This window comes from Grampus griseus (assembly GCF_964374135.1).
Source record: "Grampus griseus genome assembly, chromosome: Y".
In the NCBI taxonomy this organism is placed as follows: Eukaryota; Metazoa; Chordata; class Mammalia; order Artiodactyla; family Delphinidae; genus Grampus; species Grampus griseus.
The window spans coordinates 16,432,149-16,446,138 of record NC_139016.1 but is presented as its reverse complement, the minus strand read 5'-3'; the positions used below and the strand labels follow the sequence as shown (position 1 = coordinate 16,446,138).

Sequence of the window (13,990 nt, the reverse complement as noted above, 5' to 3'; positions counted from 1 at the left end):
TTTAAACAGAATGTTTAAGCAAAATGGAAAGTGAGAAGTATATGAACATGTTTACCAATCACTAATTTATTGATTGATTTGTGGTTGGGAAATAATCTTTTAGTTTCTAATTATACATGTAGTAGGTGATTAGCAGTGCAGTGGGGAAAACATTGCTTGTATGTCCATGTTTGCTATAGAATTCCTCTTAATTTAAGTTGTTGCTAACACTTTTTGGGTAGTAGGCTTCTTTACCACACAGTTTCAATATCAGAATTTTCATGAAAACTATGTCCTGTGAGAGAATGTTCTGGTCTGTAGAGTAGTTTAGCTATGTATATTGGCCACCTGGTTTTTTATTTAATTATTATAAACAATAACTGAAACTTGCCATATGAACTGTAGTTTGTGCTCTTAACTTTTTTAGCACTGTTTTCTGATCCTTAATATGGTACGGACTTGAAACAGTCATTTTCAAATTGCCATTTTATGTGTAGAATATTAATGAAGCCAAATGTAGCACGGTATTGACTTCAAAATACAACAGAAGCTAAGAAGCCTACCCTTTCCATTATTAGATGGTTAGCCTAGTGAACAAACAAGAGAAGAGAACAAACAACGTCCTAGTGACCTCTAGGAATTAGGAATAAGAATTAACACATGAAGAGAACATTATTTATGGGAGATAGTTTCATATTTTGGAAGTGGTACAGTGTTTTTCAAATGAGCCCTTTATTGCTAATAAACAATAGAAGTCACTATTGCTATCATCATAAAAGGTCAATAATTAAGGTTGTACACATAAAGGAGAGAGCCAACCACTTGGTGATTGAATATGTGACAGTAGTTACCAAAAATTAATTATTTGCTCAAATTTTGAGAAGTTTTCCCTACTGCTGGTAATTGAAAGGGTATGTGAAATGTATAGGGAACGGGACATGTACCGAAAATAAAATGTTCAGTGGTATCATTTAAAGGGAAACAAAAATGTGCATAAATGGAATTTTAGAAGGAGTAGTTTTTTAAAATGATTTTGGAGAGAGGAAGGATATCAGACTTTTGAATTTTTCTTCGAAACATTACTGTCAATTTTGAGATACTTAAACACAAGCATTTTTAAATTAAAGGCTCAGTGTCACGTGGAAGACAAAATTATGGAGCTTCTCCTCACAGAGAGCCAGTCTCTTTTCGGAGAGTTGGCTATATGTCACGAAGAGATGGTGGTTATGCTACTAAAGATAGGTAAGAAAAAACACAGTATATGAATTAAGCCATGGTTAATTTTGTTGTTCTTGCTGAAATTTACCTAACACGAAATTGAACATTTAAAAGTGAACAATTCAGTAACATTTAGTACACTTAACAGTGTTATGCAACCACCAGCTCTGTTCAGTTCCAAAACATTTCATTACCCCAAAATAAAATTAATAAGCAGTCACTCCCATTTTCTCCCGCCTTGTCCCTGGTAGGTGCCCATCTGTGTCCTTATCTATGAATTTATCTAATCCTGAATATATCATACTAATGGAATCAAACACTATGTGACCTTTATTATCCAGCTTTCCCTTAGCATAAATGTTTTCAAGGATCATTCATGCTGTAGCATGAATCACTACTTCTGATCTTTTTTTTTTTTTTTGGCTGACTAAATATTCCATTTAATGTGTGGTTAACATGGTTTGTTTATCCATCTGTGTGGGTTATTCCCATCATAGTGCTGTCATGAATACTCCTGTACAAGCATTTGGGTACCTGTATTCAATTCTTTTTGAGTGTATATATACTTAGGAATGGAATTCCTGGGACATATAGTAATTCTTTAATTTTTTAAGGAACTGCTAATCTTTTCCACAGAGCCTGTACTATTTTACATTTCTGCCACGCACATACATGATTTGTTTCTCTGCATCTGCACCAGCACTTGATATATTCTGTTTGTTTTTTTTTAATTATAGCCAGTCTGATAGGTGCAAAGTAGATATTTCATTTTGGTTTTGAATTGCATTTCCATAATAAATACGTTGAGCAGCTTTTCATGTCCTTGTTGGTTATTGTGTATCTTCCTTGAACAAAAGTATATTCAAGTCCTTTGCCCGGTTAAAATTTTTTGTCTTTCTGTTGTGTGAATTCTTTATATATTCTGGATATTATAAGTTGCATTTAAAATTTTATCTGCTTTATTTAACTTATTCAAGCAGAGCTTATCCAAGCTCCCGAGACAGCAAGGATTATACTCCACCACGTAGAGTCAATGCATACCGTTATTATGGACATTCAAGTTCTTGGAATGATCATCCCTCTGGAGAACATAGGTAATATAAAGTTTTGTGTTTTTATCAAATAAAAACATTCTTTTAAATTATGTGATCGTGACACGTAATTTAAATCTATGCCATTCTTTTAAATTTAGTGATCGTGATGGCTGTGGTGGAAGTCGTGATAGAGATTATTCTGAATATCGAAGTGGAAGGTCTTACAGGGATTCATATGGGAGTTACGGTAAGAGTCCAGTTACAACCTGTAAATCATAGAATTAGACTTAACCAGATCGTTGTTTACTCTAATTTTACTTCAATTCCTCAAAGGTAAAACTATGTTTAGCATGGCCTTTTTGATAAATTAAAGACCTTTGAATTATTTTCTTAATAGCTCACTTAAAATGCAGTGAAGGGTAAATTGACAGTCTCATCTTTTTTTCTCATTACAGAAAAACTATTTTAACATTTTTCTTTTTTTTTTTTTTTGCGGTACGCGGGCCTCTCACCGTTGTGGCCTCTCCCGCTGCGGAGCACAGGCTCCGGACGTGCAGGCCCAGTGGCCGTGGCCCACGGTCCCATCCGCTCCGCGGCATGTGGGATCCTCCCAGGCCGGGGCACGAACCCGTGTCCCCTGCATCGGCAGGCGGACTCTCAACCACTGCACCACCAGGGAAGCCCCTATTTTAACATTTTCAAATAATCAGTAGAGTGCTGTTAAAAGTATGAAGCATAGGAACATTATGAAGGTCAGAATTTCAGTCCATTTTCAGAAAATAACATTTACTTTAAAATAAACTACTGAGGCTGAAAAATATTGCTCACTCTTTTAAATAAATGTGAAAGCCCTTCACTGTTGCTACATAGTTTATATTTTCAGAGACAGATAAAGCTTATCTTTTCAAATATTTAGCACTTTAAGTCATGTTATATGATACCAGAAAAATTTGTAAGGTCTAAATTTAGTTTATGAATCATTAACTTCACAGGTGACTCCCGTGGTGCACCAGCAGCACAAAGGGCCCCTGTGACTTACGGTGGAAGCAGTCGCTATGATAGCAATACAACAGATGGATATGGAGGAGGTCCGGAAGGTTACTCAAGCAGCCGAAGTAATACTTATTCAAGTGGTCGTGAGCGTGGAAGACAAGAACAACCAGGGTTTCCACCCTCTGTGAATGGGGGCTACCTTGCTCCTCGTGACTCATACAGTAGCTCAGGTTGTGGGGCTTCCAGGGGAGGTTATGCGGGAAGCCAATATGAATGAGAGGGCCAAAGCAGATATTAAAAATAACACTCAGTTATGTACCAAATGTTCTTTACAAAGGAAAAGTTTAAGTTGTTTTCTTTAATTGATGCTTGATTACTACTAAAACAAAAATGTTGGTTTGGGGGGAAGAGGCATATATTAACTTTCCCTTTATGAATATTCAGAGAAAATGACAACATGGAATTATTCAAAGTACTTTCATAGTTGTTAATGTTAGTTGAAAAGTAGAAGTTGTGTTTAAAATGTAATGCTCAGAACTTTCAGAGTAAAAAAATTTCATGAAATATTTCTTGTTAATTATACTGCTGAGTTAAACAAGCATAAAACTTTTGTTTGGAGGATGAATTGTGCTGTTTGCCTAAACTTTTCCTTTGTGTCTTTGAACATGAATGTATTCAAAATTAAGCAATGTGTTATTTCTCCATCGCAAGCTGTGACTGTTTTCCAGTTAGGCTAAACAAATTACATGTTCCTTTTTGAAAGCTTAAACATATAAAAGGTTTGAGAAGTCTCCAAAAAGGCTGAAAAACAATGTTTACATTATTACTGACATTCTATGTGCCTTTATCCTTTTAAAGCAAGAGTATAGGGCTTCCCTGGTGGCGCAGTGGTTGAGATTCTGCCTGCTAAAGCAGGGAACACGGGTTCGAGCCCTGGTCTGGGAGGATCCCACGTGCCACGGGGCAGCTAGGCCCGTGAGCCACAACTACTGAGCCTGCGCGTCTGGAGCCTGTGCTCCGCAACCAAAAGAGGCCGCGATAGTGAGAGCCCCGCACACCGCGATGAAGAGTGGCCCCCGCTTGTCACAGCTAGAGAAAGCCCTCGCACAGAAACGGAGACCCAACACAGCCATAAATAAATTAATTAATAAATAAACTCCTACCCCCAACATCTCCTTTAAAAAAAAAAAGCAATAGTATAAATGAAAGGAAAATTTACACATGTGAATGTAATGAGTTTAAGAAATCTTGAGGTTAAGTATCTATTTTCTGATCCATATTCAAGTGGCAGATGACCAACGTGGGAATAATGATAATAAAACCAATTTTCCACTAAATGTAAATGGAACCAGTTAACTTTTCTGAGTATATATCTTAGTGAAAGTTAGTACCCCTGGATTGTAAAACATTGGGAAACGTTTTAAGTACTACTGTTTTTAACTTTATTTTGGCGTGCCTGTGCCATTGGAGCCAGGAGTTCCCGCTCCAAAATCAGGAAATCAGAATCCGGTTTCCCTCGGGACCTTTAACCACTGGGAGCTCTCAGAAAATGTACACGGAAATGCATGGTGGCCGAAGTTGCTGGATACTTTTCTTCCGGGGGACAGAGAGCCCGAAGCTCTGTGGCATGAGAGGGGAGTGTCCGGCAAACCCAGCTCTTTGCTAGACTTGAATTCCTTTGCTCAAGAGCAGAAGAGCCACGCAGTGAAGAGCTCCGTCTGAGTGTCTGTCTGTCTCCCCTCTGTCTTTCTCTCTGTGTGTGTGTGTGTGTGTGTGTGTGTGTGCGCGCGTTCTTGTTTCTGTATGTATCCGCTCCCTCCCTCTGTGGCCCACTCTCCTGGGATCCCCTCTGGATACTTAAACTCTCCGAGAAATTCTACCTTGCCTGGCACCAAAAGACCTCTCCTCGTCTGTGATTGGCACCACGGGTTCTCGGACTTTGTGTGACCACACGTTTGCATAGTGCCTTTCAAACGCTTGAGTGGCAGGCAGAAATTGCCTTTCTGCTAGCCAACATAAGGTGACAAGCGTCCCTCCGGGAACGGACATTGACACATGGCACAAGACGAAGTTGACTTGGCCATGCTGTGTTTTCAGAGACCGAGAGAGGGATGACACGCTTTGGTGGCACTGGGAAACGCCAGAAACTTTATTTGGACACGTGCGCACACACTGAGGTGCTGAGGACTGCACCCAGTCGAGGGCCACCACGCACGCATGCATACCTTCACCACTGCCAACCCGAGGATGTGAATTTTGCCGACCCTAAGGATGCCCTGTGAAAGTGGTTCTGCTCTCGTCCACCTTCCAAATGAGATCACATTCCAGCCCAGCCCTTCGCCCCAGTCTTGTGGGACAGGGGAGCAGGGGTAGAATCCAGCTAAGCCATCACGGCCATACTCCTGAGCCACAAGCGTTGTCAGAACATTAGAGTGATGTCTTAAACCAGCAAAATCAGTGTGAGGCAGTCGGTTATGCCTCGGTGTGGGTCGGTGTGCCAAACCTTATGAAAAAAAGGCCAGGTGTTTCTCAAGGGCCTACACAGGGGTGGGGGGAAAGGTTGCTCATGCACTGGAGAAGGAGATAAATGTGGCTGTAGCTGGGATGGGAGTGGGGCTGGAGGGGTGGGGGGTGGGTCTTTCCTCTTTGGGCCTGGGCATCGGGCCCTTTATGATTCTCACGTGCTTTGCATCCTCCCTGTCCTTCCACAGGTGCCTTCTTCCTCCCTCTAGTCTCAGCCCCTGGTCGAGGGTGCTGGCGTGTGACGCCACTTGCACTTTGCTCCACGGGTGGGATCTCTGGGCTGGATTCCCTGGCCTGGGGGCTTCAACTGGCCCACAGTTTACGTATGTTCTATGAGCTGTTTAAGCTTTTCCACGTCCCCGCGTCCATCCCAACGTCCACGCATGCATGACAGTAGTCGTGCCTATTCCTGACCACGCACGTGCATCACGTGCCCCCCCACTACCCCCCACACACACACGCCACACACGGGCAGGTACCTATGCAGAACTCTACACGTACGTGTTTCCACGAGAAAGGATTTTGGTCAGCGCCCCCTTGTTTACTGTTCCAGTTATTTTCTGTCCCCGCCTCCCCTCTGTGGATCTAGCCCACGTGCACATTTAGCTCCACGGGTTGTTCTTGGAACGATTGCCCTGCCTACGGGACGGTGTGGTTGAAAGTGGGCGCAGTGGGAGCTGAGTCACGTGCACCTGTGTTCTGTTTCCTCCCGGTTGCCTTGGACAGGGTGACCGTAGGGAGCACGCAGGCTCGATTCCGTTCCCCGTGCCCCTGTCTGTGGCACCATACAGGAAGACAAGGTGCTAGGGGCCCAGCCGACTTGGGACACGCTTTCCTCTTCCTGGAGCTCTCAGGTTGGTTCGCGTGTCCCCGGGCCGTCTGCTTAGAGAGGTGCTCCAGGGCTCCCTTTGCTCTGTAGGTGTTTGCCCTCAGCTGGTTTCTCTTTCCCCCTCAGGCAGCTGTGGGAGGCCACTGGGAACCAGTTTGTGACTACGTGTGTGCTACAATGTCCTGAAGGTGGACGCAGCACTTGGGTGAAGAAATTAGGCTCTGAAGGTGAGGCTGAAAAGATGAGGTGGGCTCCCTTCCCGTCTGCCCTGCTGTTTACTGCTAAACATGCACAGAGCCCCCACCCTGATGGCCACCCTGGGAATCTTGCCTGCCCCGGGGACCAGCGTCAACCCGTCCCTGGTGCAGAAAGCAGCACCCTCTTCATTCGCCGGGAGGCCCTCTGCCCACTCGGGGCCTCACTGACTTCGTCAAGGACAAGGCTACCTTTCCGTTCCTCTCGGTAGCTCTGTGTTGGCCGAGCCTACCGCTCGGCTGTAGGTCCGCTGACCCCCTGGTAACGGGTTGGCCAGGTGACACCGAAGAGCCTGACCTAGAAACCAGGGGCCCTGCCAGTGTCACCTGGGGCAGACCTCCTTCAGGTTCTGTGTGATACACAGAGAGAATGTGCCCCCAGCGGCACCGGGCAGAGACGTGCCAGGAGAGAAGGGCATAGGGACCGGAGGATGTGATCGCTTTAGACAGGCAGCGAGGCGGGATATCTGACAGAGGGGCTCCTGGCCGCAGTCAGAGAAAGAGACACGAGCTCATGCGCGGAAATGGCAGGGCCCCCAACACGGGCAGGGCCGAGCTTAGAAGCTGCCTCGCACGGGACAAGGACACCAAGACCCTGGCCGGCTTCAACACAGAAACCGTCTTCACAGAGATGGAGCCTGCGTGCTCCCTCCTGAGTGGATGAGGGAGATCCCCGCTGGACAAGAAGTCATACGTCTCAGGGCCCCGATAACCCGATATGCCAAGGGACGACGCGGTGAGGGACAGCATGGAGGACGTGGGCCCTCCACCTTGAACAACAGCTACAGGGGAAGCCCCGCGTGCCGTGCCCCAGCGGGGCTGACAGGTTTCCACCCTCAAAGTCGAAGCTTTGTTCCCCAGGGTGAATCTCAGTGAGGCGCATCCACTGGGTTGGACCACGAGGCCCCGGCGGTGGGCACCCGGGGCCACAGCGGGCAGTGTAAGCCTTCCTTCCCCACCGGGGGGTGGCCTGACCATTTCTGCCACATCGTGCCTGGGCAGGCGGGCCGCACCTGAACCCAGCCATGGCGCCTTACGCGTGGGTGGCCCAGGTCAAGCTGTGGGAGGACGCTGTCCAACCTTCCCTCTAGCCTTTCATCCTTGCCAGGCCCCTCCCAGCAGCGCTGACCAGGGCAAGAGGGCTCCAGGGACTTGGGCCCGGCTGAGGGTCGGAGGTCCCCCGCTGCCCTGTGTCCCACGTGCAGCCGCAGGGCCACTGCACGTAGTTTCCCTTTGCCTCCACGGTAGGGAACCCTAGGCACCGGAGTGTGGGAGCCACGAGGGAGGCTCCCTTCCAGCTTAAGGATCACGGAGCTGAGGAGGGACAGAGTCCCTGTCTGTCTGTGTGTCTGTCTCTCTGCCTGCGGGGACAGCAGCCGGAGCGGGGCAGGCCTTCCTCTCTAGGCCACGGCTGTGTGCCACCCTAGAAGTGTACACCACGGCCCTCAGGGCTTCAGATCCCCAAGGCTGATGCACGGCAGGGCGCAGCCAGTGCAGCTGGGAGGCGAGGACGAGGATTCCTGAAGCTGCCCTGGTGCTGCAACCCTCCTCGGTCTTGAAACAGCTGCGGGGGCAGTGGGCACCCACGTGGTCTCAGGAGTCCAAACAAGCAAAGGAAGGTCAGCGTGGCCGGTACCACAGGGACAGAGGTGCTCCCCTTGGAACCAAAGTGCAGGCAACGGGGAGGGAGCGCGGGGGACCGCGCTCCACTCTCCCAAGCCCAGCTGCCACAGGAGTCGGTCCCGGACCTCGTGCATTGGGCCAGAGGTGTGCCTGGAAAGCAGCTGTCCGCTCAGGAAGGAGCACTCCCGGTGCCCGCCATCCCTTCCCCTCACCTGCCCCGGGCCACCCCCCATGCCCCACCCCAAAACGGATCCCTGGGCCTCCCGGCCCGAGGTCTGTCTGCTCCAGGGCTTTCTCTTTCCCGAGGCCTGGCGCACAGTAAGCTGAGAGGAGCCTGCCACGTAGCGGGGTCCAGGCCTGCCGAAGGGATGTGCGGATGGAGGCTCCCAGAGGACGAGAACTGCTCACCGGACGGTTTCTTGAGGAGAAGCGTGCTCCTCTTGGGCATTAGTTCCGCTAAGCGTCCCGCCCCCTCCGCTCCCTAGGGCAGGCTCGGATAGAGGATTTTAGCCTCTGTGTAGCAGAGACTGAGTAACAGTTACGAGCTGCCCCTCGGATCGCCGGGGCGGGAAGCAAGGCAGGCGGCACACCTGCGGTTTGGGAAGGCAGGTGGGTGCCCTTCAGCCGCTTCCCCTCAGCCCTCAGCCCTCACCTTTGCCCCTCTGCCTGTTGCATGCAGGGATGAGAGCCCAGGAAAAGGAAGGGATTCACGGGCGGCCTTTTGCTCACGAGGGAACGGGGCTTCTCTCTGGCAGTTCCTCTCTTCCCCAGTCAGCAGAGCCTGGAAGCCAGCAAGCCGTCTGCTGCGCCCGCAGGCATTGCTCTCTGTCACTGTCCCAGGGTCCCTGCATGCAAACAGCCCGGCCGCCTTCCTTGTCTGCTCGCTCGCTCGCCCGCACGCACACACTCACCCACGCCGCCACCGGGGCACACAGCGACACGTCACACCGGCGTCTGCCTCACGCGTCCTTGGAACGCTGCCCCGCGGGGCGGGCTGCTAGTGCCCGCAAGGATCCCACGCTCCCACCCTGTGTGCTCAACGGTCAGCCTGAGCTTAAGGAGTCACCTGCCTCGCGTCGTGCCAGTGTGCGCCAGACGTCCTGGACGGAGGCTGCTGGCTCAGGCACGGGCCCTAGGCGGCACCAGGCCATTAGGCCCCTGCAGGCCAGGGCCCTTCCCTGTCTCCTTGCCCTGCCTGCGGAGCAAGTCTCCAGTTCAGCAGGCTCTCTTTCTTTGCCTCCTCCTCCTTCCAGTCCCTGCCCTGTGAGGAAGGCCCTGGGCCTCTCCGGAATCCCTCCCACATCGTCCTGCCCTCCCCACGTCCTCCACTTCCCCAGGCCCGCCATCTCGCCCACAGACAGGGAGGTCCGCAGGCACAGGCTAAGAAGGCCCACACCACTTGATTCACTCGTGAATACTCCACGAACCCCCGTACCTATACACACACACCAAGACAGGAGCACTTGTGAGCGTGTTTATGTCTCTCTGGGCGTCATTCCCGGCACGTGGGGCCCCGCTCTCTGGAACCTTCATTGGCCATCCTTTCCTCGTTTCTCCCGTGGGCACCCGAACCGCGTAGGTAGACACCTCCACCCGTCTCCCACATCTGTAGACGCCTCCTGACTCTGGTGCTCTTTGGCCAACCTCTGAGGCTCCCCCGGCGCCTTCATCTCTGGGTCTGGAGTGCGCCCGACCCACAGACACGTACACACACACAGGAGCACAGGGACGGGAACACAAACGGGGCACAAGGCGTCTCAGCAGGGGACACTGGCTGTGTCCAGCAATATGAGACATGGCGTTGGTGGGCGGTAGGCCCGGCCCTTTTGTGGTCCCTTGCCATTTCCTGCCCCAGGTCCTCAATATTGTCCCCAGCTAGCCTTGGGCCGTTTCCGGGACTGTCTGTGTGGTGGTGCTGGGAGGCTCAGGGATGGACGTGAAAATTCAAAGAAGACTCGGAAAGTCAGCAAAGAGGCGGGAGGAGACTCGGAATGAAGCTCCTCGGCATCTGTAGGCCTTTGCCAGGAGGGAGGGGCCAGAGGGAGGGGCCCAGGTGATCCCCAGCTGAGGGCAGGCTGAAGCCAGGGACTGATGATTCACACACAGGTGCCTGCTTAAGGAGGTGCTTGCCTCTTTCATAGACACCTGGGGCACTCACCCTGAAAGTTTAGCTGGTTAGAGTCCTGCTACCCCGTGTGCCCTACAGTCCTCCCGGCTCCATTCTCACCCTCTCACCCGCCGCCAAGGCCGGGATGACCTGAAACCCAGCTCCGCCCACAGTGTGCTCTCAGCCTGAGCTTTCCCATTTGGGAAAAGGGAGAGCCCCAGTGTACCCAGACCACACTCATTTCAGCGCCCAACCCCTGGGCTCCTTAACCACCTGTCCTCGTCTCAGTTACCTGTCCCCGTGGGGCCTTCCTCCCTCGGGTAGTAGCGCAGAGGATTGGGCCACAGGTCCTCGCCGATGATCTGGTAGGGGAAAGGGGCCAGGTCGGGACAGGGCAGGCCAGGCCCACGTCCCTCCCCCCAAGCAGCCGGGGGACTCCAGCGTCACCACCGCTGAGGGGGACCAGAGGCACCCCACCTCAGCAATCTTGTTAGACCCTGGGCAGTTGTGGTCAGACAACCAGGTGAGGAAGTGAAGGCCGGTGGGGTCCTGCCTGTGGCTGGGAGCTCCCCGTTCATAATCCCAGAACCAATAGATGCGAGTGGAACGAGACGCCCTGTATCCTGGAGGAAGACAGGGGAGACAGGAAAGGATCACAGTCACGGTGGCCCAGCATCCACGCCCTTCCCCCAGCCTCCCCTCACCCCGCAGCCCCGCGGGAGCCCCTCCTACCAGCGATGCTAAGGTGATACTCCTTAAGGATCACGTCATTCCAGAAGTAGGGGTTGGGTCGAAAGAAAAACTTCAACTTGCAGTGGTGCCTCGGATGGCCCAGTTCCTTCACCTGCCACGCCCAAGAGGAGGAGAAGGGCAGGAGCTCTTCTAGGGGTCCTGAGCTTGCCTGCTTGGCAGCCACAAACCATTTCCCCTTCCCTTCTCCTGCTGCTTACACCCAACCCTTAAGGACAACCCCGCCCCCTCCCTACCGGCCACCTGCCTCCACCCACGACGCCCCAGTCTCTCCAGACTGACCTCCAAATTGATCATGTAGCTAAGCAGGTCTTCGTCTTGGTCACTGATCACGGCCGAAATCTGGGGGTGGTTCATAATCTGCTTTAGGTCAAGGAGGCTTCACATGCCACACCTCAGGGAAGGAAGAGCTACAAGCCGCAGAACCAGTCCCCAGACCCGCCAGAGGAAGAGACTGCAGCAGCAGATCTGCCAGATCCGTAAGCGCTAACGCCCATCCAGCCCTCAAAGACGTCCTCGGCCCCTGCCCTGCCATCAGACGTGCTCTTGCCTGTGGCTGCCTTGGGGTCCAGTGCACCCACCCGGGGAGGGCCTGTTTCCTGAACGAACCTGATCTCTACCTGACCTGTGTGTGCTGGGTGCCGGCATGTCACTCCGTAAGCAGTCTAGATGTGCTGTCGCTGCCTCATGCCTTCTCTTACGCCGTGTGTGCATCGGCTTGTGGGTGTTTGTGTGAGTGCCTGTATGTGTGTGTGTGTGTGCGCGTGTGTGCGTGAGTACGTGCGCGTGTGTGTGTGTTCAAAGACGAAGCCTTGGGCCTTTGCCCCGTTTCCTGTCTTCAGAAGGGCCTGCGTGGGTGTGTCTGGAGCTCTGCAGGACTCACAGGGTCCACGGGGAGGTCAGGGGCGTGCCTGCGCCTGTGTGTCTTCCACAGACTCGAGTGTGCTGGTGAAAGGCCTGTGGAGGTAAGGATTCTTGCCGGCCCAAGAGCGTGTCCGGGGTCCTGGTGTCCGGCCAAGGACAGCTGCCCCTTACAACTTCACCCTGTGTGCAGGCAGGACCTTGTGCTTTTGCACTGAGGCAGCTGGAAAAACTACACGGGCTCTGACTGACCAGGACGGGTATTGGGACTTCCGCTTGTCTCCTGCCAGTTCCCCGGGATAATGCACACTTCCAGTAACTGCTCTGTGCGAGGGGTGCTCGGGGCTATTCCCAATTGTGACCTTGCCACGGGCTCTTCCCTCCACCTTGGGGAAGTACTGCTGTGCACGCTGCAGGCCAAGACCATTCACCCAAAGTTTTCGCTCAGACACCTACAGCTGTGGCCTCCCTCTGTTCCTGCTGCCTCTTTGGAGCCACTCATGCCCTCCTGTACCCACATTCCTCAGTGCTCTTGGCCTGCACCTGCGCCCACCGCTCCCCCTCCCCCACCCCACCCTCACCCCCGCCGCTCCTACTCCTGCTCCTCCTTCACCGCAGCCAACCCCAAGGGGCCTCTGTAAGGATACGGCTCTGGTCCAGAAGCCAGGGATGCCCTGAATGATGGCGCTTCTGCCATCCAAGTGAGACTCCCGCCGCTGACAGATCCTGCGCTTGAGCCGAGTGTAGGTCCTGCTGGCTTGGGTATTCAGAGTGCTTAGCTCTAACTGCAGGGCCTGCAGCGCCTGCAGCGCCTCCAGCGGGGACCCGGTGATCGTGGGTCGAGGCCCTGGCTCTTCCTGCCCCTGCTCCTGGGGCTCCTCCTCCGGCTCTTCCGCCACCACCTGCTTCCGCTCTTCCTGCTCTTCCTGCTGCTGCTCCTCCGCCACCACCTCCACCTCTTCCATCATGTCCTCCACAGGCAGCCAAAACACCTCCCCGATACGCGCCACCTCTCCCTCCAACAGGGCCGGGCATTGCTGCACCACCTCCCCGCTAAAGATGGCGGCCTCCTCGCCCCCACCATCAACTAGTGCCAGCACCCTACCCACCTCCCGCACCACACCTGGGGACCCGCGGGTCCCTGCTTCCTGAGGACCCCCTCCCACACCTAGGACGACCCCGGGTCCCGCCTCACTGCCCATGCGGACCTGGCTCTGAGCTGGGGCAGCGGCGAAGGGGCGGCAGCTGGAAGCTCAGCACGAGGGCCGCACAGCACGCAGGCCTAGCGACTGGAATCACGCTTCAATGCGGACTGAACCGTTCCCTGGAGCCTCTGCGGTGAAGAGCGCTGAAACGCATGCGCAGGAGCATTGGCCGCCAGGCATGCGTGTCCAGGTGGCAGGAAGGAGTTCCAAGCCACGCCCAGGCCGCTCGGCCCCATCACGACCAATCAGGGCGAGGACAGTGGGCGTCACCCTCGGCTGCCTCGCCCCTCGCCCTGTGGAAACAGGCCGGCCTCTGGGATTGCCGGGTCCCCCCAAACACCCGTTCCCCCCGCCCGGCTTAACAGCCCAGGTTCCACAAAGAGCTGGCCTCCAGGGAGGCCTCCGGCCTTGTGTCTGGGGTGCCCGGGTGCCCTGTGATACCTATGTGGCCTGTGCCAGTTGGAGCCAGGAGTTCCCGCTCCAAAATCAGGAAATCAGAATCCGGTTTGCCTCGGGACCTTTAACCACTGGGAACTCTCAGAAAATGTACAAGGAAATGCATGGTGGCCGAAGTTGCTGGATACTTTTCTTCCAGGGGACAGAGAGCCCGAAGC

At 52.9% G+C, this 13,990-nt stretch overlaps 1 protein-coding gene across 1 annotated transcript; it reads right to left on the bottom strand.

The window, feature by feature from the left end:
• Positions 1-9,496: 9,496 nt before the first annotated feature.
• Positions 9,497-13,373, bottom strand: LOC309817706 (testis-specific Y-encoded protein 1-like; the record flags this gene model as incomplete). The annotated part of the gene is made up of 6 exons (XM_082646971.1): positions 9,497-9,585; positions 10,853-10,922; positions 11,038-11,183; positions 11,293-11,404; positions 11,593-11,652; positions 12,819-13,373. 6 exons carry the CDS (start codon positions 13,371-13,373, stop codon positions 9,497-9,499), a joined length of 1,032 nt encoding a protein of 343 aa, XP_082503097.1.
• Positions 13,374-13,990: the final 617 nt, after the last annotated feature.